This window comes from Lasioglossum baleicum, chromosome 5, assembly GCF_051020765.1.
Source record: "Lasioglossum baleicum chromosome 5, iyLasBale1, whole genome shotgun sequence".
NCBI lineage: Eukaryota > Metazoa > Arthropoda > Insecta > Hymenoptera > Halictidae > Lasioglossum > Lasioglossum baleicum.
Window position 1 is genome coordinate 14721141 of NC_134933.1, and position 27967 is coordinate 14749107.

A 27967-nucleotide genomic window follows, 5' to 3' on the forward strand; every position below is an offset into this window, starting at 1 on the left:
TACCGAACCCTCCCGACAGAATGTTACTGCTGAACGCGTTTCCCCCCGCGATTGCAAGTCCCGTCAGTCTCCTGTCCGGAACGTTTCTGTCTACGAAAATCAAAATTCTTCCGGATTTCCTTGACCTATAATAAGCTCCGCCGAGATTCACCGTGCCAATTACAAACTACGGAGGGGATGAAACGGACGTTGCAATTAGCGGGGAACAAACCTACAACCACGCGACTCTTTTACGGGGGTGGAGGTGAGTTAGCGAAAACTTACCACTCGAAATGTCATCTGACATTTGTCTATTGATCAACAAATGAATGGATGCCTGGAAGAAGGGTCTATATCAAATTTTATTAGGAACTTATTTTGCTTTAACATTTAATAAAAGCAAACTGTAAAAAAGTCTTTCAGTTTTTAGTCTTTTATCAGTGGAGGGAGGGCCTATGAGATTTTCAGCTGGTTTTTATTATTGCAATTCACGTTGAAATCATAGGCCCTTCTTCCACACACCCATTCAAATGTCTATTGACTTAACAGAAAAAATATATGAGAGTCGAGATTAATTTGGCTCGTACAATTTCAGCGAAAACAGCAGCCGAAAACTGCACGGTGGCCGCTTCGAAAAAGAAAAGATGTGAAAAAGGATGGTTCTCCGGAAGGTTTGAACGTGCGAACGACGTTCAAAGAGTTCGTGATCCTCGGGACAGCGTTAAATCTCGTGTTAAAGTCCGCTGATGGCGAGATAAGGGTGAGATGGATAGAGAGAGGGAGGAGGAGAAAGAATGAGAGAGGAGAGGGCGCGAGCGTTGGTAAAATGAAACACGCCGAGCAATTCTTGAATCGAGGGTCATGAACGACTTGACGAAGGTCGAAGCAAAACTACTACCAGCGGAAACAAACGTATCGCGTTCTATCACCGATGCTGCTGGCTGCCGGAGCTCTCTCCACCACCTTCGCCGCTGGTCAAGCCAAGGGTATATAGAACCGTGAGAGAGCGAGAGAGACCGGGGAGCAGGGCGATAAATAACTACAGGATGAAAAAGGGGGCGCGGTACCCTCCCGGGGCCCCTAAACCTAGACTACATACCCCTCGCCATCCCTTGCCACCCCTCATCGCAACCGGCACCGTATAAACCGCGCACGGGCCGACCCCGACAATTATACCCTCGCACGCGAAATGTTTTATTACCCTGACGTAGAATGCTTGCGTATAACCGGGGAACGTGTGCGTGCACGTGAACGCATGAGCCGATGCGTTTCGATGCACCCCACGATTGCCGGACACTGGCCCACATCGCTGACACTTTTGCCAACCGGTCGCCAACCCGATTCAGCCTCCGATGCGAACCTAATTCGCTTGTTCCTTCTTTTTGCTTTTCGATAATGAAGACGCCTCAAGCGATTTGATTAGTGGACCGCGGAACTTTATGCAAAATACAAATCGTTTGCATCAACTGCAACACAGAATGGCCATGTAATAATTTCTTTCATTCTTCAATAATGTGCATAAGCTGCGACTAATAATAATAAATCTGTCCTCTGTTTTAAATTACAACTTTCCATTTATGTCATAAATGCATAGAATCCGCAGCCTACTGATAAGTTATCGTTTCACCAGCTGCGAACAAAAAGAGTGCAGATGAAACGACAAGGATTCTGCAAAACCTTTCAAGGGATGAAATGTACAGATTCCAAGAGTGCTTGACAAACAAACAATTTGTGCGAATCATTTCTACGAATTTTATGTCCGCGCCGCGTGTTTTAATCTAGGGTATCAGGGATTTTAATCGCAGGACATGAGAATCGAAGTGCCAGCACATTATTTTCGACGATATCGGCTATAATACGCGCGAAGCAGGCACGGCGATATTATAGTCGAAATCTTAAGGGATTCTCGAGGAACCTTTGAGATTCAAAGTGGCTAATTACGAGGCAAGCACCCGATAAAGTCCTTTGCGTTGGACTACGGTCTTGGAGGGATGTACGAGCCAGGCAGCACTTGAGGGGAACCTGTACTCCCAAAACGTGCACCGGATGACGCTCGGTGTGTCGCCTAATTTTGCAATCTAGGCTTACACTACCTGCTAACTGCTCGCTAAATGGAGGACCCAATCTTCGGGGCTGGCCTAACTTTTCCGTAAAGACCATGCGCCTCGAGGAGCTGCTCGATTGATCTTACTTCATATGGCAGTCAATGATTTTCGGAAAAAGTGACAAGCATGCTACAAAAATACTATACCAGGTGATTCACGAGAAACAGAACACCTAAATAGTTAGCCGTGAAGATAGAAGATTAGAGAAGGTTAGAGAGAAAAGTGGTACTGCTAAACGTGGCAAATATGGTGATATAAATGAGTGTTTTGATTGTTGTCTAATTTTTAAACGGCAGCATATATTTTTAACTTCTTAATATTCTAGCTCATGTCAATGCGAGATCAATGATGTGGTACACTATGATCTTCAAATGATGATGAACTAGGAAATTTACGATAAAGCAATAACTTCAATTTAAGACGGACAAAAAGTATAAAATCAATTTTCCTAGCCCCATACAGATAGTCCTGAAAATTTGTGATTGTGAATTTTTAACAGCTATGAAAATACTTGTAAGATTTAAAACGAAAAACGTGGGGCGCATGCAATAGATAATTGATGCATAAATAGTTCACCTAAATCACTAACAATTTTATTGCACTGCGAATGATATGAACTGTTGCGTGAATTTTCTCAACAGCGCAGCTACTCTCTACGCTCCTTACTATTATCTTGCGGCCCACGTTTTTCGTTTTAAATCTTACAAGTATTTCCATAGCTATTCAAAATTCACAATCACTTTTCAGGACTATCTGTATGGGGCCAGGAAAATTTATTTTATACTTTTCAACGTGGTACATTAAACATTTGTTTTGATTTAAATAATTATTTTCTGCTCTTTAGTCTTGTGTGTGTGAAATTTTTCAATCGATTTTGAACATTTTGATGAGATTATAAAAGAGATAGCGTGAGCTTAGTAATAGGGTTCCGTACGGTACCCTAACGAGCAGACAGACAAGAAAGCGAGTTAATATTGCATTGTCATCCAGTTCTGAGCTATGTTTAAAGTTTCAAGTCTCTAGCTCATCGGGAAGTTAGTTTAAAATCAATTAGTTCATAAAAAAATAGAAAGAGTTCATAAAAACGTGGTAAAATGGACAGTCATTTTTAATTGTACATATTTTAGAAAAGACTTTACGAGTCTCCCACTAGTGTGATTCTCTCTTATTAATGATTTTATTCCATATTATTGATCATTATTAAAGATAATCGAAGAATTCGCAGTTCACCGAATGAATAGAAACGGAAATAAATGGAAGTGAGTCGACGATGCGATATTTCGCACGATTCATCATTCCCGGATTCGAACGATTGTTCCACGACGTGTTGGAAGTGCATCAGTCTTAATTATTCGCCCTCGTAACACTTATTTTGCAGGCGTTCCGTGCTACCCGGCGACGCGGGAGCACGCGTTCAACTTTTGTAAGCACATTTTGCGTGCAAATTGATCGTTAATTAATTAAAAATGTAGAGACCGAGAGCAGAGGTATTTACCTCCGCTGTCGCGCACCCGCCTCTCTAACTAAGTCAGCTCTTAGGCTTCAGTTAATTAAGTTAAATTAACTTGGTTAGCGAACGACGACGGGTTGTTGCTATGGCCCCGTAGTTAGCGACTCGTTGCACGGAATCAAACTTCTCATCAAAAACTCGTCGCATGGAAGCACCGCTGACGTTTATTGTTCGTGTGGGGCGCGTGTAGTCGTGACTATTAGCTAACGCATCAGTTGCTCCCGTTTACAGCGCAATTTTGTTTTCGAAATACATTTTTGTTATTTATCGTATAGTTTTAAAGTTACATTCTTCGTCTTCCAACTTGAAAATGTTATAATTTCACTAAAACTGTCTTTTGTTCAGGTTGAAAACTGTACAGTGACAAACTGAATATATAAACATTTCCGACGTGTGCTTTTGTTTGAGTTTGATTGCGAAGTGTTTGGGCAATGGTCTGGGCAATTATTTTTGGAACAAGAAAACCAGCTTCGCATGGTTCTTGCATTAATCTTTACAACGCAGTAATTTATAATAAATAAATCAATGCTATAATAAAGTATATGTACAGTGGGTGTATTTGTACACTGTTTAAAAACTAATAACTTTTTATAATTGTACCAAACGACCTGATTTTTTATAATCAATTAGAAGCATTGGTTCACGAAATGATATGCAAAAAACATTTTTCAAAATTTACTATTTGCAATATTACATGCAAAAATAAAAAAGGCATTTTAAAAAATTTTTTTATTTGGGTCCTTAATGTGTGTTTGTGTGTGTGAAAATTTTAGAAACATATATGTTTTGTACATCTATGTTAATTATACACATGCTGAAAATTTCATTGAAAAATTTTGAAAGCATAGAAATTTTCTTTTACATGACGTTATTGAGGGTGACTTGTTAGTTCACAATGAAAATTGCTGTCACTGTTAAAGGTTCCATCAAAAAGTTTTAGCGATGAACCATATTTTTCAAAATTATGCAATATTGTTTATTTTCGACATAAAATTGCGTTTAAAGTATAATTAAAGCACAACGTTGTATAGTAGACACCCGTGCAACGCGACCAGAAACTTGTTTAAAAAAAATTTGTACATATATTGTGCTGCCACAGAAGATATAGATACACAGTAATTTTAAACAATTTTTTCATCACGTTATATGGGCGTTTACTGTAGTCAGACAACTATGAATTATATTGTGAAGTGTATTGTCTCAGAATAAAGTCATGTGACAAATATAGGTTAACAGATACGGGATATGTAAGCTTCGGAGTTAAGACGCGCTTGAACCTCTCGAGCAGGCCTTTATTGCTTCCTATCGATTTTTAAATTGCGTAATAAATAAAATTAGCAGCGAGGGTGACTTCGGTAGCCGTCCGAGGGGTCGAGTTGTAACTTAATCAGGGCAGCTTCCCTCGACTTAATAAAGCTGTCTCAATTTTCGCCTCATTACCGAAATACGTACGAAGATTTTTTTATTCGATTTGCGTGCACTCAGTTGGTTAAGGAATCTTGTACCCGACCAATTACTCGCGGCTAAATTAACCTACACCGTTACCTGAGCGAGAAACGTTTCTGTTTAATCGGCGCGATTTAAATCATTCGGTGCAAACGAGATTTTACAAATACTTTTCGAAATTGTGCGAAACTGACAATATTGTGTGGATTTAGTTGGAAGAGGAAAAATTTTTAATCACGCCAATGTTTCCTTGCACGAAATCGTTCCGCACAATATTACAAAGATTTAAATCCGTTCAAAAAGTATTTTACACCGTTATAATAAATTATTCGATAGATTTATTTCTTTGAAATCTAAATAAATACATTCTTGTTATTTTTATAAAGCATTGAATCATTGCATTTTTTCAAATAGTTTCAGCTTTTCTGAAATAGTGTTTTCCAATTTATTTTGGAAAGCAATAAGTCCAGTCTGAAATTGATGAAGTGAAAATAGTCAGTTCTCCGAAGTATAAAAAAATAGCGTAATCGTTGCGGGACGCTGTATTTTATGATTTGAAACCGTTGACGCGCAATAAAATTTGATTACAAAGAGGCTGTGGAAGAAAATTGCACTGTCCGCGCGGATCGCAGTGTGTCTTGCAGCAAACTCGATTGCACAGTATCCAACAAGGTAAACGTCATGCATAATGTAACATGATTGAGCCATGTACATTTTGATGTAGCATTGCTATGACGATTGATGTATGGATCGCACCGATGCGGACGGTATGCAGTCCGAGGTAAACGTGTCCTCGTCGAAAAGCGGTCAGAACGACTGCACATTGCTTCCTACAAGCAATCAACCGACTGTCCAAATCAACCCCTGTCGCAATACTCGTAAAAGGCTAAACCCAATTTTTTCGAATCATTCGTTCTGTATTGTTCCCTAAAACAAGTGCGATTTTGAACAGTAGAAATATTAAAAGAATTTTTAAAAATATCATTATATATATATATATTGTCCTCAGCTTATTAACACTCGATCTACCGGAATTGTGTTGATAGAATTTTCAACAATTGTGCTATACCAAAAGGAAGCTTATAAATTTTATACAGGGTGTTCCAGCTGAAGGAGGCCACCGAAATATCTCCTTCATTTTTAATGGCACAAAAAAAATATTTATGGCACAATTTAAATGGTATCGAAGGAGGAATATCATAGAAGAACATTTTTTTTGTCCGGTTATTTCTTCATAGTTTTTTCAAGGTCATCGTTATTCTTTATCGGGAAAACTTTTTTTCTATTCCATCTTGTTAATTACTTACGCATATTCAAATGTATTTTTGCCGCCGCTATAATATGGAATAAAAAAAGATAACGACGAACTTGAAAGAACTATAAAAAAGTAACCGGACAAAAGAAATTGTCCTTCTATGATATTCCTCCTTCGATATCACTTAAATTATGCCATAAATATTTTTTGTGCCATTAAAAATAAAGGAGATGTATAAGTGGCCTCCTTCAGCTGAGACACACTGTATAATAATTCTAAGCAAATCTATTACAATAACGAAAACCGTCTCTGCAAAAGTTTCACCATATTTTGTGATGAATTTTCACAATTTTGATGCGTTGCTCGACCGTAACTAAACCTCAAGACTTCCTAATGCCAATTGTCAAAGATTAGTACTCTATGCTATTCAGGTCATTTTGAGACACAATTTAGTTACTGTTTCTTGTAATTCTCGCCGACAATTTTTATTTTGTGCGTACAGATAATTCTAAAAGTAAAGTTTACTTATCACGGATTGCATTAACTCTAATCGGAGCCGATTCCAGGAGTTTACGGCCGGGTAAAGTGAAAGTTTAAGCAAGATCGTCCGCGATCGATGCGGCGTGAACCGGTGATCGTGACGCAATTTGCAACGTGCGATTCGTGAATCGAGGAGGACGGGTGACAGGGTGGTAGGGGGTGGGGGTAGCCGGCTTCGGTGTCGGGATTGCTACGGTTCCGCTCGATTGCGATGTCGCGAAAGTAAAAGAGAAAGAAAATAAAAGAATTGTGCCGAACAAAGTAATTATAGAGTGCTGGCGTAGCGAGAAGAAACGGTTCGTCGAGTTGCCGGAGCATTCCGTGAGGCGGGCTGCGGGAGCCAGGGGTCGGAGTTGATAAAGAAATAAAGAATCGTGAAAGTTCGCGTCGAACCCCGCGCTCCCGTGGGGCCTTATGACTTAAAGTCTCCTTACTCCGTTAATTCCGAACATTAACAAAAGTCTCGCTAAAACTCACCGCCAACTTTTTCGCCCTCCTGGGGACCGCCTGGACTTGTTAATGAAAAAAATACAATAAAACTCCCTCACGACGAAACTCGTCTCGAATTCTCGAGACTCGCCTAGTTGTTCCTGCTCTACAGCGACTCTCTCTCTCTCTCTCTCTGTCTTTCACGTGCACAATCTTCGAACCTGAAATTTTCGCCAAGAATAATAGCCAAGAACCTGTAATTTTTCGTCATTGTCGCGTTTGTTGTAAAAATTTTTTTCGATATTCTGGTCGAGCGAAAATTTTATTAAGCTGCGGCTGAAAGAGCTTGAGTATCAAACGTATTGGCGCGGTGGCATTGTGACAGTACGTACATATGTCTATAAGTACGAGGAGAGATGGACTAAATTATTATTTCCGGCGAGGTCACAGGGAATAGTAGAACCACACGATCTAAGAAACAGCGCAGACCGGAGGGTTTTTCTTAGCTGAAGACTTTTCTGTATTGCACTATTAAAAACTCAGTACAACTGAATCGACCGAATTACATCTTTGCGTGCAGCAGTCTTAATTTCGAGATGTCAAACAAGAGAAGAAGCGAATGTAAGCAGAGCAAATATTTCCACGGTGTTCGAGAGCGGGGTCGGATCGAAAGTAATATAGAGCATGTAGACCGTTGTTCTTTAGTTACCGTCTTTTCTCCTGTCAAGATTGCTAAGAGTAAATTTCAATCCCGTATTCTTTTGGTTGGGGCGTGAGACTTAATACTAAAGCAGCGGTGCAAACCGCTTTATGCTTCCGCTTTATGCCGACCGACCCCTTCTTTTCATCGCAAACGAGATCGCCTAGTTATTCATTTATTCCGGCAAGACGAAGTTTACGGAGATTTTAATGGCACCCCGACTCGAACCTCGCAGTCAGACGAGCCTACTGGATTTAAGAACGGGTGATCCACGTACCGTGGAACGAATCCTCCATGGAAAGTGCTTGTAGACGGCTGAATACGCATAGATAGTGGCAGTAACTCGCGAGGGTCTCCGAGGATGAGACGCCCGTGTGAACTCGACTCGCAAATGAATTACTCGAACCACGAAATAAAGCGAGCCTCGTGATTGTAGCACGCGCGCGTAACGAGAAACATCCTAATAATGTATGCGACTATTCAGCGGCGCGCTTGATTCACGCTTTCAATCAACGCGAGGAAGAACTAAACTACTCCGACACACATAGCGGTCCGGGCGGCCGATCTAGCAGTTGAATTGGTAAAAAATGACTTGCCTCATATCGTTATTTAATGCATAAATTTAATAAAAATGATAAGTGGAACAAGCATTTAAAAATGAACATTTTGTGAACATGATTTTGCTTGAAAAATTACTAATTTCCTTTTTGTGAACCCTGCCGAACCAATTTAATATTTCTAATCATTTTTTTAATGAACAGCATTCTTTTACCTTGAAAATGCATACCCCAAGAAACCCCGTACTAATCATATGAAAAATCTATCCCGGCAAAATCAGTTGGATTTCTCATTATTGTTTATTTTAAAACTGTACATGATTTCTCAGGCAGTTCCGATAATGCGACAAAAAAGTGTTTTAAATAAAAGTTAGTCACCATTTAGCCGTCTACAAATATCAATACAAAAAACTAAAAAAAAAATGTTTTCTCAAAGAATTTTTTTCAAATGCTCATTTCTAAAGATCAATACATAGTTTTGACTTCATGATATCGTAGCTGACGTCAAAACGAATCCAACGACCTACATTGTTATATCCTTAGGCTTCCAAATAGCGCTAAAATCTTAATGATTTGCCAGATCGGCCGCCCAGGCCACTGTGCGACAGTGAGGAATCTTGTGCATTTGTTACTGGACTGCGGACTTTAATGCGGAATCAAAATTGTGTGCATCAATTACAAAGAACAGGAGCCAGACATTTTTTTTTTACTGTTGTGTTCGTGGAAAACCCGTTTAGAGAAACACCTTTTCGTTCTGAAGTTGAGTTGCTGATGGAATAGAGAATGGGAAGGTCAGTAATTCGATAGCAATCTTGAAGGTATAAGCTACAACGTATAATTTTTATAGCAATTTTTTAAGTAAGAAAAATAATGATTTAGGATATTTTTCATCTGATAAGATCGGAGAGCATCTCCTCGGCCGTGCCACGGTTGGAAGTTGGTTATTGAACAGAGAACGGGAATCGTAAAGTGCGTAAACTTAGCCAGCTACAAGACCCCGTAAATTGGTCCTCCGGAGCTTTCGGCGAACCTGCCAACTTCGCTTACCGATTGAGATTCGATCTTTTCCCATCGGGACGCGGAACGTGGTCTCGTTGCGCGAAGATGGAGCCGGCCCAGGGGTGATGGCACACCTAGTTTTGATTCATCTCATGGCATCCTACCGGTCACGGGGCTGACGGCGCGTAATTGTTCTCTTGTCTGGTTCTCGCACGGCATCCAACCCCTGCCAACATTCGCCATCCCCGCGATTGCCTTCGCGCCAAGAATGCATAAGCAGCCGGCTGCTTTACCAATCCGCAATGCTGCAAACTCGCGTACGCTTACTCCCTGATTCTCCGATCATGTTTTCTGAAACGCGCGTGAACGGTCAACCGGATTTCGAAAACCTTCGAATCCTCGTTGTCACTTCCGCTGGCCATCGCAAATCTGTTGCCGGGAGCTCGCTATCTCCCTGTTCCTACGAAATCTCTCTTTGCTGTCAATTTCACACTGTGATTAAGGGGGTAGCCCTTAAAAGTCCTATTTTTACGTTTACGAGGCGTAATTTCTATTATTCGGCAGCATAATTTGAATTATTCGGAAGCATACCGCTGCGCATGTAGCTATTTTTATAAACCTGCGACAGCTATATGCCGAATAATGCAAATTACACATTGTAAACGTGAAAATAGAACTTTTGGGGGCGGTCACGGTCTGGATTGATCTTTTATCTAGCGCTTTTGACTACTGAAAAATCCCATCTTTGCATTATCTAGAAATGAGAAGGCGCATCGCGCTCCCTTGCTATCCTGGAAACGAGTTTACCCCCTCAAGTAGACGCTGGTTCATTAATTCTACCATGAACATGGTTCCATTAGTATAGCGCATTTTTGTGGATTACGATTGCTTGGAACGCGATGATATAATAAGCTAAGGGTGAGGTGAGGTGAGCTGTGCGGTGAAAAAAAAGAAAAACGAAGAAAATACATGTGTATGGTTTCTTTTCACCATGCCGCTATCATCGATGCTCGCAGCTCCACTATAAATCCACCCTAAGACTCGGGGACACTATTCTGTGTGTTTCTTAAACAAATTTTTAAAATGTAGTACACATTCGAAACACGTATAAAAATTGAAGTGGAGGACATGGAAACAATGGTGCACATCAAAAGCAACGAGTAAATTGCAACTAGTCAGAGAAAGCGGATGAAACATTCTGAAAGTGTTTAAAAAATCCCGTCTGAAGGTGGTGAAATTTAGAATGAACATTTCACCGAATCGTTTTCCTCCGAACGCCGAAAGGCGCCTCGAAAAAGGCTGAGCAGCCTTCACCGCGCCTTCGAGGTCCTGACAAACGATCGTTTCCCCTTTCGCAGCAGCGTTTCGATAATCGTGTATCAGTGAGAGCCGAACTATCGATACGGCTGACGGGTTATTAATGATTGACAGGTGTATTCGAACCGTCCCTCTACCTTTCTCTGTCTCCTCTCCACCTTCTGTCTATGAACTAACAGAGAAACGACTCGCAGAGATTGTACAGGTTATATTCGGAGTCGAGCGGGGCGGCGCGTAATTCCGCGCTCGCGGCAGGCAATCATATCGCGGTTTAATAATTGGCAGAGAACCGACAATCGTCGTAATTTCGGGCTTCCGGTGCGGAAATTCTGACGTGTGACACGCGACGGATCGTCCTGGGAGGCACTTCATTCAATTAGCCACTCAGTTACTCGCATCACATCGCATTTACCCATCAACCACCCGCCCAGCCAACTCTCCGACGACCCTCTGAAATCGGCCATGCCATGCGTACAATCCACCTTCGCCCACGAACTCGTGATTTAGACTTTTCGGAGAGCGAGACAGTCGAGGACAGAATTAGAGAGGAAGAGAAAGAGAGAGAGAGAGAGATAGTAGACGATGACGCCTTCCTACCGAAACGCGTGCCCTGACTAAGCATCACCACGCTGTCATTCGATAAAACGGCACTAGTACGCCTCTCCACCCACACCATCATCCACCCCCGATGTCACCGGGGATATTGCTCTACGAGCAAACGCCGTTCGCCGTATCTTCCTACAAGTTTGTTTCCACTTCTGCCACCTGAATGAGGAAAACTTTCCTGACGGCTAAGAAATGGCAGTGACGATTATCCGCGAGACAGCCCTACAGTCGCTGAAATATTAAATTGTCTATCCTCCCGCTTTGGATCTTCCAGATGAAATCGTCCATCGGCGTATCTATGCTTTCTTGTTAACCGTTCGTTCCACCACTTTTTTAACCCCTTGCCGTGTTATTTCCTTCGCGCTCACTTCTTCTTTGTCCCTTCTTTGTCCTTAACAGTTCACAGACTTCATATTCAAGGCTGGTTACAATGTAAATGACAATTAAATTTACGGAGAATTACAAATGATCTACATTACTTTATTGAAGCAACAAGAATGGTTTCATTCGGTATGGTCGGAAAGTGGTACGATAAGGGAATGATTCTACATAATATGAAAACAATTCGAAAAGATCCGGACAAATCGAGTTCAAAGATCCGTCGGATCCGGGAGCTTTTTGTTTACTTAGTATATGCAGGAAGTGGAATTGGTTGGTCATGATTAGACGCGTCAGACGATTTCTACTCGATTTTCTAGTAAACAAAGAGTCATATGAAAAAATATTGTTCCACATTTTCGACTTGCTTACTACCTGCGAGTTTTACATTTTTCATCGTTGTCAGTTGACTTTGAGTAGAAGAAATATGTGGAATAATGAAAAAGGAATTTACTACATGCAGGAAGTGGAATGGGTTGATCATGATCAGACGCGTCAGACGATTTCTCCTCGATTTTCTAGTAAACAGAGAGTCATATGAAAAAATGTTGTTCTACATTCACGACTTAATTGGTACCCGCGAGTTTTACATTTTTCATCATTCTCGTTGATTTTGGGTAGAACAAGTGTGTGAAATAATGAAAGAGGAATTTAGTACATACAGGAAGTGGAATGGGTTGGTCATGATCAGACGCGTCAGTTTTCTCGTAAACAAAGAGTCACATGAAACAATGTTGTTCTACATTTTCGACTTACTTGGTACCTGCAGGTTTTACATTTTTCATCATTCGCGTTGATTTTGGGCAGAGCAAGTGTGTGAAATAATAAAAGAGGAATTTAGTACATACAGGAAGTGGAATGGGTTAGTCATGATCAGACGCGTCAGTTTTCTCGTAAACAAAGAGTCACATGAAACAATGTTGTTCTACATTTTCGACTTACTTGGTACCTGCAGGTTTTACATTTTTCATCATTCTCGTTGATTTTTGGTAGAAGAAATACATGGAATAGTGAAAGAAAACTCGATTGAGGTGGTTGATGACCATACCTGACCCAATAAAGGCGCATTATTAATATTAAGATGCCGACTGAATGCAGAAGTCGACGCTGGCCGGACTATAGAAGTTCCTACGAATTCGCGGCTGGCTGGAAACTCGCCGAAGGGCCGAAACCACCAGCACAGTGGAATTACTCGACGGGTGCCTCCCACGGGGCCGAACTTGTCCGCGACAATTTCAAACTTATTTTAACATTCATATAAGCCCCGCGCCCTAGCCCGTGCAACACCGGTGAACCGTCGCCTAAGCATCCCTTTCCATGTGTAACCCGAGAACCGACTCGCGTAAGTTGCTCCTCCTATATGGGGAGGGCGTGCAGGCATAAGGGTAGCTCGGGATTTACATAAGATTATACGTAAGCCCTTCGTGCATCTCATAGAAAAGGGAGCAACGAGGCGGCAGCGAACGAAACGACACTCCGGGGTGCGTTTGTCTTCGGTCGATAATTAGGATCTACTGTGATTCGGCGATTCCTGATCCTCGAGCTAATTGAAATCACCACTCGCACCTTCAGTTTCGTTTATTTGCCCGAAACGAGGCCTAACAGCTCTTTACAACCCCTAATTCGCGTTATGATCACCAATAGGTGGATTGCAATCAAATTCGATGCCCTGAACAATTTTTATACACAATTTTGAACATTTTTTTCCATTCTGACCGCATAACAAACAAACAAACGAATGTACTTTGTTCTATACTACATTTTTAATTTAAATATGTATTCTACAGTGTTAAACTTGTTATAAAATATATGCTTTAGCGCATTAAATATGTCGGGCTAAATGGATAGTTTAACGTGTGCCGTCGGTGGGCCAGTAAAGATGTATTTCGGGATGATGTCTTTCGATAAGATTATAAACAGTGTTTAAATAATTTTTTACGGATACCGTTCTTTCATCCAGTATGAGGGTTGTAACTGTTTCCAAGACGTGTCTCGTAAATCTGAGCGTAGCCTCAATTTCCCGAACGGTTTGGGGCTCATTGTATATTTCAATGAGCTGGGGAAGATTTATCAATGCGTACAGCATCCTTTTTCACGGTGTTGTTAAATCTCTCCACCGTTCCCCATTATGTGTTTCGTATTCATAGTCTGAGCGAAAATTGCTCCGAGAGCCCGGCGAAGTTTATATGAGCCGTAAACCAAATTCAGCCTACTTTCTCGGTGTTCATTTAAATATGGGGTAGCTTTCTCTCATTATCTTATCATTGACACCTTCTTGTTTCCACAAACACAATAATTATTGGAACACCAGTTCAATATCGTGTAGCAATCGCCTTTAAAATGGCTCCCAACGACATCGGACAGCGAAATGATTTTACCGATCGAGCAAGTACCGCTTAAAGATAATTGCACAAAGCGAGATCGATGGATATAAAAATTATACTAACATTGAAATTGCAAGAAATTACTATTTGGAAATTCAAAAAAAAATTTCACTGGAAAGCATTTATCATTCGTGGAATATTATTCAGCGTGAGATCTCAATCTGTCGTCCACAGGTATCAATAAACAATAGGAAACAATCAAAAATTGTTCTGTCCTTTTTAAATGTTGGCATAATTTTGCTGTCTGCCCAATTTACTTGCAGACTGAAATACCACGTGTAAATGTAATTTTATAATACTCTGATAAACGATTAAACATTCAATGACTATAGAGATGCAAAAGAATAAATACAAAATGAAATAACATAGTGTGAATTAATTGAATGAATTCGAATTGCGTGTGCACCGTCAGTCAATAAAGCAGGATTCTAACTATTTCCAGTAGGTACTGCCACCTGTGTCGACGAGAGAAAATCCGTAAATCAGTTCCGAAAACTGCCATACCAACATTACCGACAATCCAATTATAAATGTGCAAAAAAAAAAAACAACTGACTAATATAAAATTGTAACATGGAAAAGGCCTGCGTTTCAAATTATTTGTCAAATGCATTTCCAATCGAAATATAAATTGTCAACAGTATCGTATTTTAAACCTCGCACATTTTTACATTATGCTACGTAATCACTTTATAAAATTATTGCAAAATGATTCTCCTGTTCTCGCACCCGCTCTGTTGTCCAATTTCAGTACAACTAAGGCAATTAACAGAAGGGACCGAGAGAGATCCTGCGAACCGATTCCCGTGGCTGTAGTAAGTACACAGCACGACGTCGGGCATTGTTTTTAGTTTAGTAAAATGGTAAAAGAAATTTATAACCTACCTGTTACTCCTACAAAATTGGAACGTCAGCAGTCGCCAAATAATGACAGAAGAGAAACACAGTTCACGTTGCTTCAGTTCATTTAGACTTTAGACCACATTAATTCTTTAATTTTATAATCCTCGACCCCTTGCCTTACAATATCGTGTCTGACACGTAATAAAGATTCTGAACACATTCTGATAAAAATGTATGTTAACATTGGAATGGCAAGAAAGTAATGTCGGTATTTTAAGGTGAAATAAAAACGAATTTCTTTATTCAAGCGATGAACCTTAATCAATAAAATATTTTCTTATTTATCCTTTTTTTGGCAAAAAAGATCATCGAACAAAAGGGAAAATATCTTATTCATTAACGTTCATTGCTTGCTTCCTTCATTGCTCATTTCACCTTAAAATACCGAAATTACTTTCTTGCCAACCCAATAATTCCCTCTAAACCGAAATAAAATCCTATTTTGGTTTTGTTAATATACAACTGATATCAGTATTCTCCTTTTTTAGGAAATTACGACCTACAAAAAGAGTTTTAGTCACTGAAACCGTAAAATAAATCGTAAGGCAACGGGTTAAAGTAGTCCTTAAATTCTTGAAATTAGTAATACTTTACGATGAAATTACGTAGATTTTATGCGGTTGCGGCTACCTAGATGGTACCGAAATTTCCGAAGCAATCTCGGCGACGATACATTTATACCAAAAAGGCCTGAAACCGGTGTTTTATGCGCCGGATGTAGAAATTTGCGACACAGTGGATCATTACACGAAAGAAGTAGATAAAGATGCTGCACCTAGAAACGCGCTTGTCGAAGCTGCCAGGTTGGCTAGATCGCAGATCAAACCATTGGACAAATGTGAGTCTTGCCGACACGGTGGACTTGTTATTCCTGGAGGCTTCGGTGCTGCTAAAACACTGTTAGTATGTGTACTGGTCAATTGCCCGCGAATCTTTATGCATTCGTGGCATTTTCAATTTTGTTAACTCACAAGAATTATACAGAAAGCATTCTAGTCAATGAAATACATTTCAATTTTGATTAAACGACTTATGCATTAGGGACTTCATAAAGATCCGCACTCTTCTGGTCGAAGGGATTTATTTATGATAAAAATGAGTAGGTATAATTTAAAAACGTAAAATCATCGGAACAATTTTAGAATATCGATGAATTTCTTCTAGCTTATTGTATTTGTTAAAATCCGAATAAAATTGGGCTCCCTGTTCCTTGCAATTGATGGAGAACAGTTTTATTTAAGATTCTTTGCACTCCTTTGTCGAGTGTTTTTATATGTATTTGGTTCTTGCTTTATTTATTTAAGTCTTATTTTTTAGTTACGAACCAAAATAAGTTCCACAAATATAAATTACAACAAAGTTTGAGAGCTATATTCAATATAATTAGTAAACAAAATTGTTTAAAGTAAGTAGCAGTCAAGGAACTGTCCTTTGAAGTTTTCAAACGAAACACTTAAAATAGTAGAGAGTTGTTGGCAACAAAATTTAAAAATAATTTGGAGTGCAGAGGGTTAATGGTACATCAATACTAAAATTGTGAATTTAAGAGTTGTATTTTGTGTTATTTATATGTATACTTACACTAGTATAGCTAAAAATAGGAAAGAGAAAGGATCTAGGGAAACAGCAATAGTCTAGGAAGTATAAAGTCTAGAGAGTATAATAGTCTAAAGAAAGAGTTTCTCAAGCCTAACAGTGTAAAGGGTTAAAAACGATTGCGAAACTCCGATCTTAAACGTGAATAACCCAGAATTTTTATATGTTCGCGCGATATTTTCTCGAAGGAGCGATTTCGCGACAAAAGGCGCCGATTGTAAACTGCATCCTGATGTAGAGAAAGTAATTGAAGATTTTTTTTGCGACGGGAAACCAATTGGAACGATCTGTATCGCAAGCGTTCTTGTCGCGAGAATGGTACAAGGCGTTAAAATCACACTTGGCAAGAAATGTGAGTTGCTCGATATAATTCTGATCTCGCACTCGGAGATTGTTCGACGATTTTCTTTAATTCCACATTGTGTGCTTCAATTACCTGCTTCACTAACTTTTAATCAGCGCCGCCCGAGGAATGGCCCTATGCAGACGCCATTGAAAAAGCTGTATCCATGGGAGCAAAAGTTGAAATGAAAGACGTCAGAGGAGTCACTAGAGATAAGAAGAACAATGTTTTCAGTACTCCAGCTTGGATGTACAAATGTGGAACTTACGACGACATTCACGCTGGCATTGGAAAGTTAATTGCCATGATGAAGAAATGTATTCATTAAATTGTCCTTTACTATATACACGATGGCTAGACTGCGGATCATTATGCATTTATTCTGTGGAATTCGTAAAATCCAAGTCAATTGTGTATCAACGATGATCGAAACTATATTTCGTACAAGGATCTACAGTCTAATGGCGACACATCGTGAACGTCTATGTCTGAGAATTTTTATACTGTGATATTTGCGTAATTTCGTAAGTGAAAAATGTAATGAGTGCTGAAAATATAGTAATCATTGCCTAGTGTACTTAACAAATAATAGACTTACCTGCGTGCACAGTGTTACAGTAATGTCCCATTCTAAGTCAATTCTCGGTTCTGTGTTGTGACATAGATCGAAACAGGACACTATTTTTTTGTGGTTTCGTTGACCGCGTCGAATGTAGGAAAGGACAACATGTAAACACGGACCGCGCGGCCGTAGACGCAACAAAAAATAGCGTATCGGTGAGACAATACTAGTGCAATAGTGAAACATCTTTAGTTTTTACTTATTTTTAATGAAATTTTACCAATATATTTGGGACATTTTTCTGATTAAAATGACACCAAACAATACACAATTTGATCCATGTTTACTGTACATGTAAAGCATAATTTATAATTTATCATACAAGTATAAGAAAATTGAAAATTTCTTTTTCTCATTCTCGCTATCCTCTTCTATATCCTAAAGTTACTCCACACCGTCAATTAAACCACTAAATACAGTTGAAATTATATCGTGTAATTATATAGTGTCATTTTAATCAGAAAAATCCACAAATAAGTTGGTGAAAGTGCCATAAAAAAATATTGAAAAGTTAAAAAAGTTTTGTAATTGGATTAGTAGTGGTTCACATCGATATACAGTGGAATGGGTAGGCGAAGTGACACACAGAGCGGTCTCCTCCGCCGGACTTAGAACGGGACATTACTGTATTTCGAAATCGTAGGTAAAGATCGTTCGTATTATCGAGGTTTATGGAAAAATAACTTTATTTCGATATTCAACTGTGCCCCTCGCAGTGGAGACACAATCTTCGAAGATGCTTTTGCTCGTAATCTCTACTTGAAACGCTTAAACTAACCAACAACAACTGTAACAACAATAGCCCAAGCTCTCAAACGAAGAAATATCTTTCTTTTCTCTGTAATCTGTTCGTTTTGTTCCAGAACGGTTCGAAGCGAAAAGGGAGAACACATTTATAGGACATTTGTGCAGAAATCTGTGAATATACGTATATGTTTAATTTACATGAATAAAATGAACAGTGCTGCTAACGTCAAGCCGATGAACGAACGTTGACAAGTTTTCGTGAATTCCATAGAGGAATTAACATCGATCTTACACGTTTACAGCCTACCAACTAGAGACGGGAATGAGGTCCACGAACGAATACATGCACATCGAATGAAGGTGGAACTGTTAGGCCGGTTCCGCTTTAGTTAAAACACTAAAGAAAACGCGAGGCAGAGCGATATCAATTTATTTACAACATCAGCACGCGAATCAACGCTCTGCGAAATTTTGCTCCGGGCAATGGCGAATTATTGGGGGGCCCCATCGACGCAAATTACGCTGTTACTCACATTTAACTATGTTACATTTTGTTATTAACACTAGAACTACGTCCAAAGAAAAGTATCAAATTTTTCAATTCACCATTATCGAAATTCTGCTTTTACTTCTTTGGATATGCATTATTTTATATTGTTATTTTTAGAAAATGGCATGAACGAGCTACTTTTATTTCAGGTAGTTCTAGCGTTAACAAAATTCTTGACACTTCAACTACCGGAAGCTTATTGACCCACACGTGCTCCTCGAAAATACTAACATGGAAATTAACACATTATTTCACATTTCAATGAAGTACGTACTATTCTCAAGTATTTCGAAACTGAAAATTGTGGAATCTTCACCCTGGGGAACATCTGGGGGGTTAATAGTCTTCTTAATTACTATGATCTACCTAAAGGTTGTTCAATCATTTTCTTTTAAACGACAATCTCAGAAGAAATTATTGGATACAACTATTCTTATCGCTCAAAATTGATTTGTTCGATTACGAATGGTATTTAGCACTAAACGTAACAACGCGTTGCAACGCATTCCTCTTTGACCATTATTCAAATTAAAATGCTGGTTGCATTGAAAAGTATTGAATATACTATCTTTATGCAAAAATTGCAAAATGTCTAAACGAATTTGATCTTGTAATTTTGATAAGGCAACAAACACTTTTCGCGTTCGATACGTTCAGTGTTGATTCTATGCTGACAATCTTCGACGTTCGAAAACCCATTGGTTAACTTTGCGTAGATAAACTGTTAATTTGGAAAATAGAAAATTTCCGGCGGGTCCCGCAAATTCGGCTCTGCGGTGGGGACAATTCACCACTGTCTCCGGGGACGAGGTGCGCATCCTTTAACAGCGCACGCCGTGGAAACTCTCCGTATCGTCGCGCGCGAAACGATCACGTTAACGAGGGATCGCGTGCAGCAAGCGTGCGCAGCCTGCGAGACGGAGATTAACGTTAGTTTACACTTGTGAGTCACTTGTGTCTGGCCAAGACTCGCTCTAGCATAACGAGAGTGCACACGCGATGCATTCGATCAATTTGAAATGTGTCCCTGAACATTGATTAACGAGTTTCTCATAATCTTCCGACATCGGGCCGGTGACGTTCGAATGCAATAATTAATCGATCGGTAACAACAATCGTGAACTTTCCTCCGGCAACCGGGATTTTCGATCCGGAGCAACTGATCGTTCTGAATCTCCTTCGGTCGATACCATTCAATTGCGATCATATGTCTCACGTTACTATAAATCATGAAATTCTCGTTGATATTTACACAGCATCACTAATATCAATCTAACTGTAGCCTAGAATTTCGAGCTTCGAATCGATGTCTCTTTTTAGGAACACGACAGTGCTGAACGTGTTTGGTACCGGTTCGATCAGCAGCATCTAACTTCAGCTTATACCTTCATTTCGATCGAGAATTTGAAGATACCATCGAGTTATGCAGCTTTTATTGGTGGAGTGAAATTAAAGGCTGTTTAATTGGCTGCCATATGAAACATAACAGTGTACCTTTAAAAATGTGTCTTAAATAATTGATACAGGATAGCCTCGCTAAGATCTGTAGAATTATAAAAGGATGGTCAAGGAATTCCTCATATTTTTCTGTAACGATATCCTTATCCACAGTTTACAAGGGGATAAATTTCATGTAGCAACGAAAATTGTTTCCAAAATAAATGCTGATAGCACTGAATCTGATTAACATCAAACAACTTAATCTTCCTTCCATTCCAAGAAGCAGTTCACGGAGAGAGTACCAAACACATCAGCAACTCTGAAACACGAGAAGATCCAGAACGATCGTGTGTCTCGATCGAAGCCCAGTCCGAAGGCTTTTCAACGATCATGATGCCAGACAGGTGTTCCGCGAAGCTTGAACGTCTCCTTCGTCGAAGCCCCGTTCAGCAGAAGCTTCTCCGATAATAGGACACGACGACACTTCGCAGACTTAGATTCTGATCTTGTGGCCAGATTCCGCGTGTGGGAGAAATCCCGAGGTCCGCGTCCACACTACCACGCAACAGTTCCTGAGGACGTTCAGCTGAGCGCCAGCAAAGGCTCCACGCTCATGCGAGACCTCCTGGCCTTGTCTTCCTCGTACTGTTTCATCTTCGTCAGTTTCCTCTTGCCTTTGCTCAGCTTTTTCCTGGGCACCTCTGTCGTGGTTGTCGCTTCAGCATTCGTCTGCGCTTCTTCCTCCAACATCTTCAGCGTCTCGATGATGTTCCTGGGCTCCGAGATGCGACCAGTCGCGCTGCCATTCTTGTTAGCGTACACCACTGACAAATGAGAGAAGCTGGACTTTGGTGGAGCAGTAATGTCAGCAAAGTCCCTGAAGTTCGCGAAGAAATCTCCACCCCTAATCGGCTGAGGTTTTGGGTTCCTATAGTAATTCGCTCGGCCGCGATAGTAAGGATTGTAACCGGAATCATCGGCGGGGTACTCGTCGTTTTCTTTCTCTTCGGGAAAGTACGTGCCTCCTCTGATGACACCGAAGTTCCCCGAACCTAAAAGTGGATGCTGAACGTCCTTCGTGGTCGCTGCTGCCGTCTGGTACCCGCTGCGATCGCGCTGGAAATAGCCTAAGAACCTGTTAGGTCTGTAGCGCTGCTCGTTTAAGGAAAGCCTGTGATTCGCGAATAATTCTGCGAACGAGGGAAAGAAATTTTGACTCTCCGTTTCCAGGCTTTTGTTCTCCAAGTCGGATTCATCGGTTTGTCCAGCGTTCGCTGTGTTCTCTGCGTTCTGATCGGAAAGGGTCTTCGCTGTGCTGGTCACCGCGGGTTTCTCCTTGTTCTCGATCGCCTCCGCAGGTGCATCGTCTGGTGCTTTCTCCTGGCTTTCTATCTGTTTCCTTTCCTTTTCTTCGTCTTTGTCCCCGTGGTCCGTCGCGTCTGCCTCCATATAAATGTCCGAGTCGTCGCCGTCGTCGTACTCAACGTCGACGTTCGATGCGGATGCCACTGAGTCCTGGAACAGACGACCAGCAAGCATTAGAGAAATTAATTAGTAAGCTTTACGCAAACCTCTCATCGTTTTCATCCATTTTTGTATAACTCTAATTGCACCCATCGCGTTTCGTTCCTAATCTCATATTTTTCAGAAGTACGTAATATTGTAAAGCAATAAAAATATGTCGTACACAGACTGCAGTGCTGTGCAGACATGATATAATGATAATCAACTCGAAAAGATAGGAAACTCTGGAGCCCAATGTGAAATCCTTACATAATTGTAAATCCTGCGAAGTCCGACTATGAATAGACCCAAACGAAACCGTCTGCGGTTATCGTAGGCATCAGGATTGCGAAGGTTAAACAATAGTGAGCTTTCTAGACCGGTGAGATTACCCTTCATTTTGTAACTACGTGGCCAGCGCAATTTTTTCGTTATTTCAACGTTACCGTTTCTGTTTCGCCACTGACTTTCTCGGGCGTCTTGATGGTCACAATTTTGAAACGGATTGTAAGATGTAAATCCTTTAGTTGGGTCATTTCGAAATGGAGTCTGTGACATACTTCCTTGTTTCAACGTGTCCAGTCTACCAGAAAGTACTTCGCATTATTTAACCCTCGTATGTTCCCCAAAATCAGTCGCATAAAAGACTATTGAATAATAATCCAAGCATGCTCGTTTTATACAATGAATCGGCCAAACATTTTGTTCATTACTTCATGTTTCAAAGTACTGTATCTGAAATAGAAGCTACTGGAGATAGACTCGTATTTAGCTCTGAAACTAATTCAGTCAGAAAAAATTAATTTATGTAATAATTGCTATAAACCACCCGACCAGTAAACTCACACAAAAAGTTAAAGTGTGTATGTATTTTTTACGTCTACATAAAATAGCAAAATTTTGAAGATAAAATCTAGCAATGAAAGAGTCCTAGGGACAAGCTTCGCGTGCTCAGGTGTTCGTAACTTTTCAGTTATCCTGACCGAGTAGCACCGGGACCGTTCATTGTTTTGCGGGCTTGTTAAACGACGAGCAAAAGGTGGAATAATGTGCGTGGAAGTTCCTTTCGCGGCGCTCATTGACTGATCGCATAAAAGGCTAGGGGGTCTATCTAGTAGGACAACTTCACCGTGTCCTCGCCTTGACATTTAAGACATCTTCGTGTCGACGACCGGCTGCGAAACTCGTTATATGGCTTGTATCATGCATATATGACGTGTGCAGCAGAGGCTGCGCCTGTAGGTATATCTATGCGCGGTGCAGTATTACGCGTGCACCGTTATCTGCTTCAGGAACGTGCACGTGCAGACGAGTGCAACACTCGCGCCTCAATGTTAATACAGGGGATAATCGGTGGGATCTGTTGCGACACGCCGCGCCGGCAAACACGCCTAGCATTGTTACAAATATGTCGGGTCAACGCGGCGCGCGAGCCAAACCATTATAATTCACCGCAAACTATATTGTTTCACTCGTTGACTATTTGGCGCGGACGGCCATTTGCTCCACTTCAACGCTTCAACCTAAATTCGACGCGCCAATCAGGTCATTTAGGGTATTAGGTGTATTAGATTGTTACATATATTTTCATTTTTTATTATTATATGACAGAAGATTTTTGATAGACAAAAATTTGAAATAAACTTCACTCAAGAATAAAATTAGACACCTAAATAAAAATCTGGAGATGAGCTTTAAAGATCAGCTGTGTACCATAAAATAATATAATAATAAGCTTGGATTTCATAGTATGTATTCTTTGATCAAAACGCTTCATAACATTTGCGTTCTAAAGGTTTCATTTGGTATTATTGTATGAAATACGATTTTTAATAAACACAAATTTGAAATAAAATTAGACACCTAAATAAAAATTGAAGATGGGACTTCAAAAATCAGCTTTCCATATTAAAATGATATAATAATAAGCCTAGAGACTTTCATAGTATGTATTCTTTGATCAAAACGCTTCATAACATTTGTATCCAAAAACGATTTTTAATAAACACAAATTTAAAATAAACGTCACTCAAAAATAAAATTAAACACCTAAATAAAAACTGAAGATGGGACTTTAAAGATCAATAATAAGCCTGGAGACTTTCATAGTATGTGTGTATTCCTTGATCAAAACGCTTCATAACATTTGCGTTCTAAAGAGTTTCATTTGATATTATTGTATGAAATACAATTTTTAATAAACACAAATTTGAAATAAACTTTACTCAAAAATAAAATTAGGCATCTAAATAAAAAGCTGCAGATGGGACTTTAAAGATCAGCTTTGCATCTTAAAATGATATAATAAAAGAAGCCTGAATTTTATAGTATGTATTCTTTGATCAAAAGGCTTCGTAACATTTGCATTCTAAAGTATTTCATTTGCAACGTCGTAATACTACTCTGTTCAGAGTGTTGGTAGAATGATTTTATTACCCCCATATCAGCATTGCTGCCACGATCTGTATAGACGAGAAATATTGATTATAGTCTTATCTATAAACAGGTTACGTTCCATGAGCCTGAGATAAGCTGTTCGCAAATGGCAATGTCTTCAGTACGCTCACGTTTCTTTCTGTTCGCCAAAAGAACATACGTCAATGATAACTAATTGTAAGATTGAAAGATAGAGAGAACAAAGTAGGTAAAAATAATGTAGAATATTTCGAGGATTCAGAGATGTATGCTTTTCCTCGGAAATAAATATGCAAGACGGTCCCCTCGATGAAATTTGTATTGCAAATTACGAGCTACAAATTGTAAGTGGGACAGTACACCTCGCAATCAAACGTTACACGTGCTGTTGCGTATTCATTTGGTTCTTTGATCCTATAATCATTTGTACTGGCACATTTTTCAACCCACCCAAGAGTAACGATAGATTTGTATTGAGCATACGATTATTGCTTATTTACTGGGAGGTAGAGTATGCAGAGCTGTACAATTGTATGGTAATTTCGACATTGCACACATAGATAATAGTAGGTTGCGATAAGGCTTTGTTATTTGCAATGGTAAGTGCAAATCAGATTACATATAAATGTTTTTCTATACTATAAATAATCTTGAACTCCTAACTTTGAACGCGGCGATTGTAGGCTGAACTAGTTGTACAAGTAACAAGAGTTAAATATAAATTAATTTCATCTCTTAACACTAAACCTGTCATTGAATGTCAAATGACCGGTCTTACATTTTTAATTTTATAATTATTGAAAGTAAGACGTTGCTTGCGTGGAAAATGATTCGATTTTCTTTATCCAAGCGCATATTGCCATAAAAATTGCACGAAATCTAAATAAATAGAGCCTTGTCATTTTTATCAACTAAAACATTTTAATCAATTTTAGTGCTCGGTAGTTCTAGTGTTAGTAATCTTAATAAATTGAAAATAATCCTAAACTGAAAGGTATAGACACCATTGCACGGTGGTTCTTTATACAAAATAAAAATGTTCTGCATCAATTATCGAAAAACAATATCTTGCCATTTTTATTCCGGTGTGGTGACATTTTCCTGTACAAAAATAATTATTATTATGTGAATAATGGCAGAACGTTGTCGAAAGCTTATTTGACGAAGCGAACTTCGCTAAAACCAACAAGAATTACATAAAAATTTTGTGATAAATTTCGCAATCCAGGTTTACGTTGCACGCGGATCGCGGATTTTTCCCACATTGTCAATACAAATACGTTTTTGTAACAAAGCGGGAACGTCAGCATCGATTTATGATTAGAAACTGGGAATTTATGTGCTATCGTATTCCGTTACGTGCGACGATGCTACAGGGAAGAACGTAGGTAGCATACGGATGTAGAAACGGTTATAAATCAATGAGACGCATAACATTTTCCGGCAAACGGACGTCGGATTAATGTATTCGTGTGTTCTTTCGCGAATGACCTATGAGAGAGTGTTACCAGGAGATCTGTAGACAACGAACGTCTCGTGCTCTGCTAAATGAACGTGATGGATGAGTCGTTACACCGTGTAATAAGAGACGTGCACGATCTTGTTTCAACGATTCTGACCGTGATCACGATAGCGGAAAATGTCGCCCGTAAATTATTCGCGCATCTTCCACCGCCGATTTCAATTACTGCGTTTTCACTGCACACCGGCGAATTTCTTGAGCCAATTATGGCGTAGAAACCGCGCAATGCCGGATCAGTCAGCCTTCGTGATCGGAATCTGTAATTTACGAGCGAAAATTCTATGTCAATGAATTATTCCGATTTTTCAGAGAATGTTTCATTTGTTTTACGACTTGGCTTTTCCAATACAATATAAATAATAGTGTGGATAAATGTTAAACATTGTTAGTTGTCGAAATAAAATCTGTTCATCTAGTTCTTGTGAAACAATCCACAGTGTACTTATTGTTTATGAGCTTCTTGCAAGTCCACGAACAATGTTATCGAATAAAATGGACAATAAACGTCTCCCATAAAAACTAATTCATAGAAGAGAAGTTTTTGTTTGAATCTCTAAAATTGTGCTAAGACTTTTCATCTGATATCAACCATTCTGTAAGAATTGAACTGTTGGATGAATTTTAACTCAGTGAATGTTTCTAATAAATCATGGTTAGTTGAATTCGAATCTGAAATGATTTTGTAATTCTTTTGTATTTCTTCGAGAAAATCGTTTTTTAAAAGAGATACGATCAGTCATCTTTCACGACTGAATTAAATGAACAAAGTACAGGGACAAAGGAAAAAGTTTAAACATCTTCTTCTATTCCGAAAAAGCTTGCGAACAGAGAGTCGCAGTTTGGGGTCTGACATAACGAAACAATTTGCTTGATCAGCTCGTAAAATGCCCCGAGGACTCCGGCAGTTTTTCCCCGCGCGATTTTTCGCCTAAACATCGTCGAAAGGCGGTGAAGTAACAAGTGAAGGGGTCGTTCGCTCGAACGAGATCAAAATCACGACAAATCTCCGGGCATCCTTCGCAGCGAACGTAATGCAGGACACAAGAAGATGGATCATGGCACCGGCAAGATCGCAAAAGGAAAGAAAAGGAGTTGTTATTAGCGCGCGATTACAGAACGCAAATTAATCTTGCCGGCCTGGTCTCGCGCAAGCCGTAGAACGCGCCGATGATTATTATATTAACTCAACATTTGTATGCAGGGAATCCAATTAGCTGCAACGTACTGTTCTCTCCCCCTACCGCCGTATAAATTATATCTGTATTAAGGGCAATCAGTCTACCAACCTGCGGGATATAGGGTACCAAGATACTGCGGCGGATCTACTGAAACGATGATGCTTCGTGAAACACGCTCAGGCTGCTTTATTACAAACGATAGGACGCGAAAGTATCGAGTGAATCCTCGGGCGAAGTGTGCTCAGACGTTTCGAATTATCGTGGGATATCGACCTATTCTATAATACATTAGTTTCTGGCACGCATCGAAACTATCGTCGTACCGTAACAATGATTGATAGCCTGCTAATCAATTTTTCCGACCACAAAAACTCGCGAATCTGTTGCGGAGAATTAAATTAGTGCAATACGTATCACAATCCTATTTTATAGCATTGCCCCTGGCAGACAATGTTCGATCGAACGAATCAGGTGTTGGTCATTATAACCATCCAAAACAAATACAATATTAAAATTTGTCGTATACGGTTACGAGCAAAACTGATCACACACACTTTAAATCAGAATAACTTTTTTATGGATGGACCAAACGACTTCAATGACTCTGTAAGGCTAGAAGAATTAGTTTAGTGAATGACGTCTAAAGAATAGGTTGAAAAAATGCATTTGGTCGGAATTGCGAAAGAAAATGGTAAAAATTCATTTCTACTACTTTTTTAGCTGGGCCAATAACGAAAATTTAAAAGGTGTGTTTGGTCAACTGGTACAAATTTATATACGCTCTGAAAATTTCATTGCAATAGGTTAATTGGTTTACGAGTTATAAACAATCAAAAGTCGTAAAAATTGCAGTTTTTCCAGATTTTTGGCCCATTTACCACTTTTGATCGATTATAACTCGTGTATATAATTTATACGAGGTAACCGAACACATCTTTGAAAG

General features: G+C 39.7%; 3 protein-coding genes across 3 annotated transcripts in view; 2 read left to right on the plus strand and 1 right to left on the minus strand.

Moving 5' to 3' along the window:
• LOC143209196 (uncharacterized) overlaps positions 1 to 15853 on the plus strand; it is a 194934-nt gene extending 179081 nt beyond the window's left edge. Inside the window, exon 6 of the mRNA XM_076424547.1 lies at positions 575 to 15853. Within this exon, the coding sequence (XP_076280662.1) occupies positions 575 to 726 (152 nt within the window). The 3' untranslated portion in view covers positions 727 to 15853. The remainder of the gene's footprint in view (positions 1 to 574) is intronic.
• Positions 15311 to 23752, plus strand: LOC143208542 (putative glutamine amidotransferase-like class 1 domain-containing protein 3B, mitochondrial). Its single transcript, XM_076422999.1, has 4 exons — positions 15311 to 15316; positions 15718 to 16007; positions 16893 to 17056; positions 17164 to 23752. Exons 1-4 carry the CDS (start codon positions 15311 to 15313, stop codon positions 17373 to 17375), a joined length of 672 nt encoding a protein of 223 aa, XP_076279114.1. The 3' UTR covers positions 17376 to 23752.
• LOC143209195 (uncharacterized) overlaps positions 16468 to 27967 on the minus strand; it is an 84492-nt gene continuing 72992 nt past the window's right edge. The window contains exon 3 of the mRNA XM_076424546.1: positions 16468 to 21921. Within this exon, the coding sequence (XP_076280661.1) occupies positions 20989 to 21921 (933 nt within the window). The 3' untranslated portion in view covers positions 16468 to 20988. The remainder of the gene's footprint in view (positions 21922 to 27967) is intronic.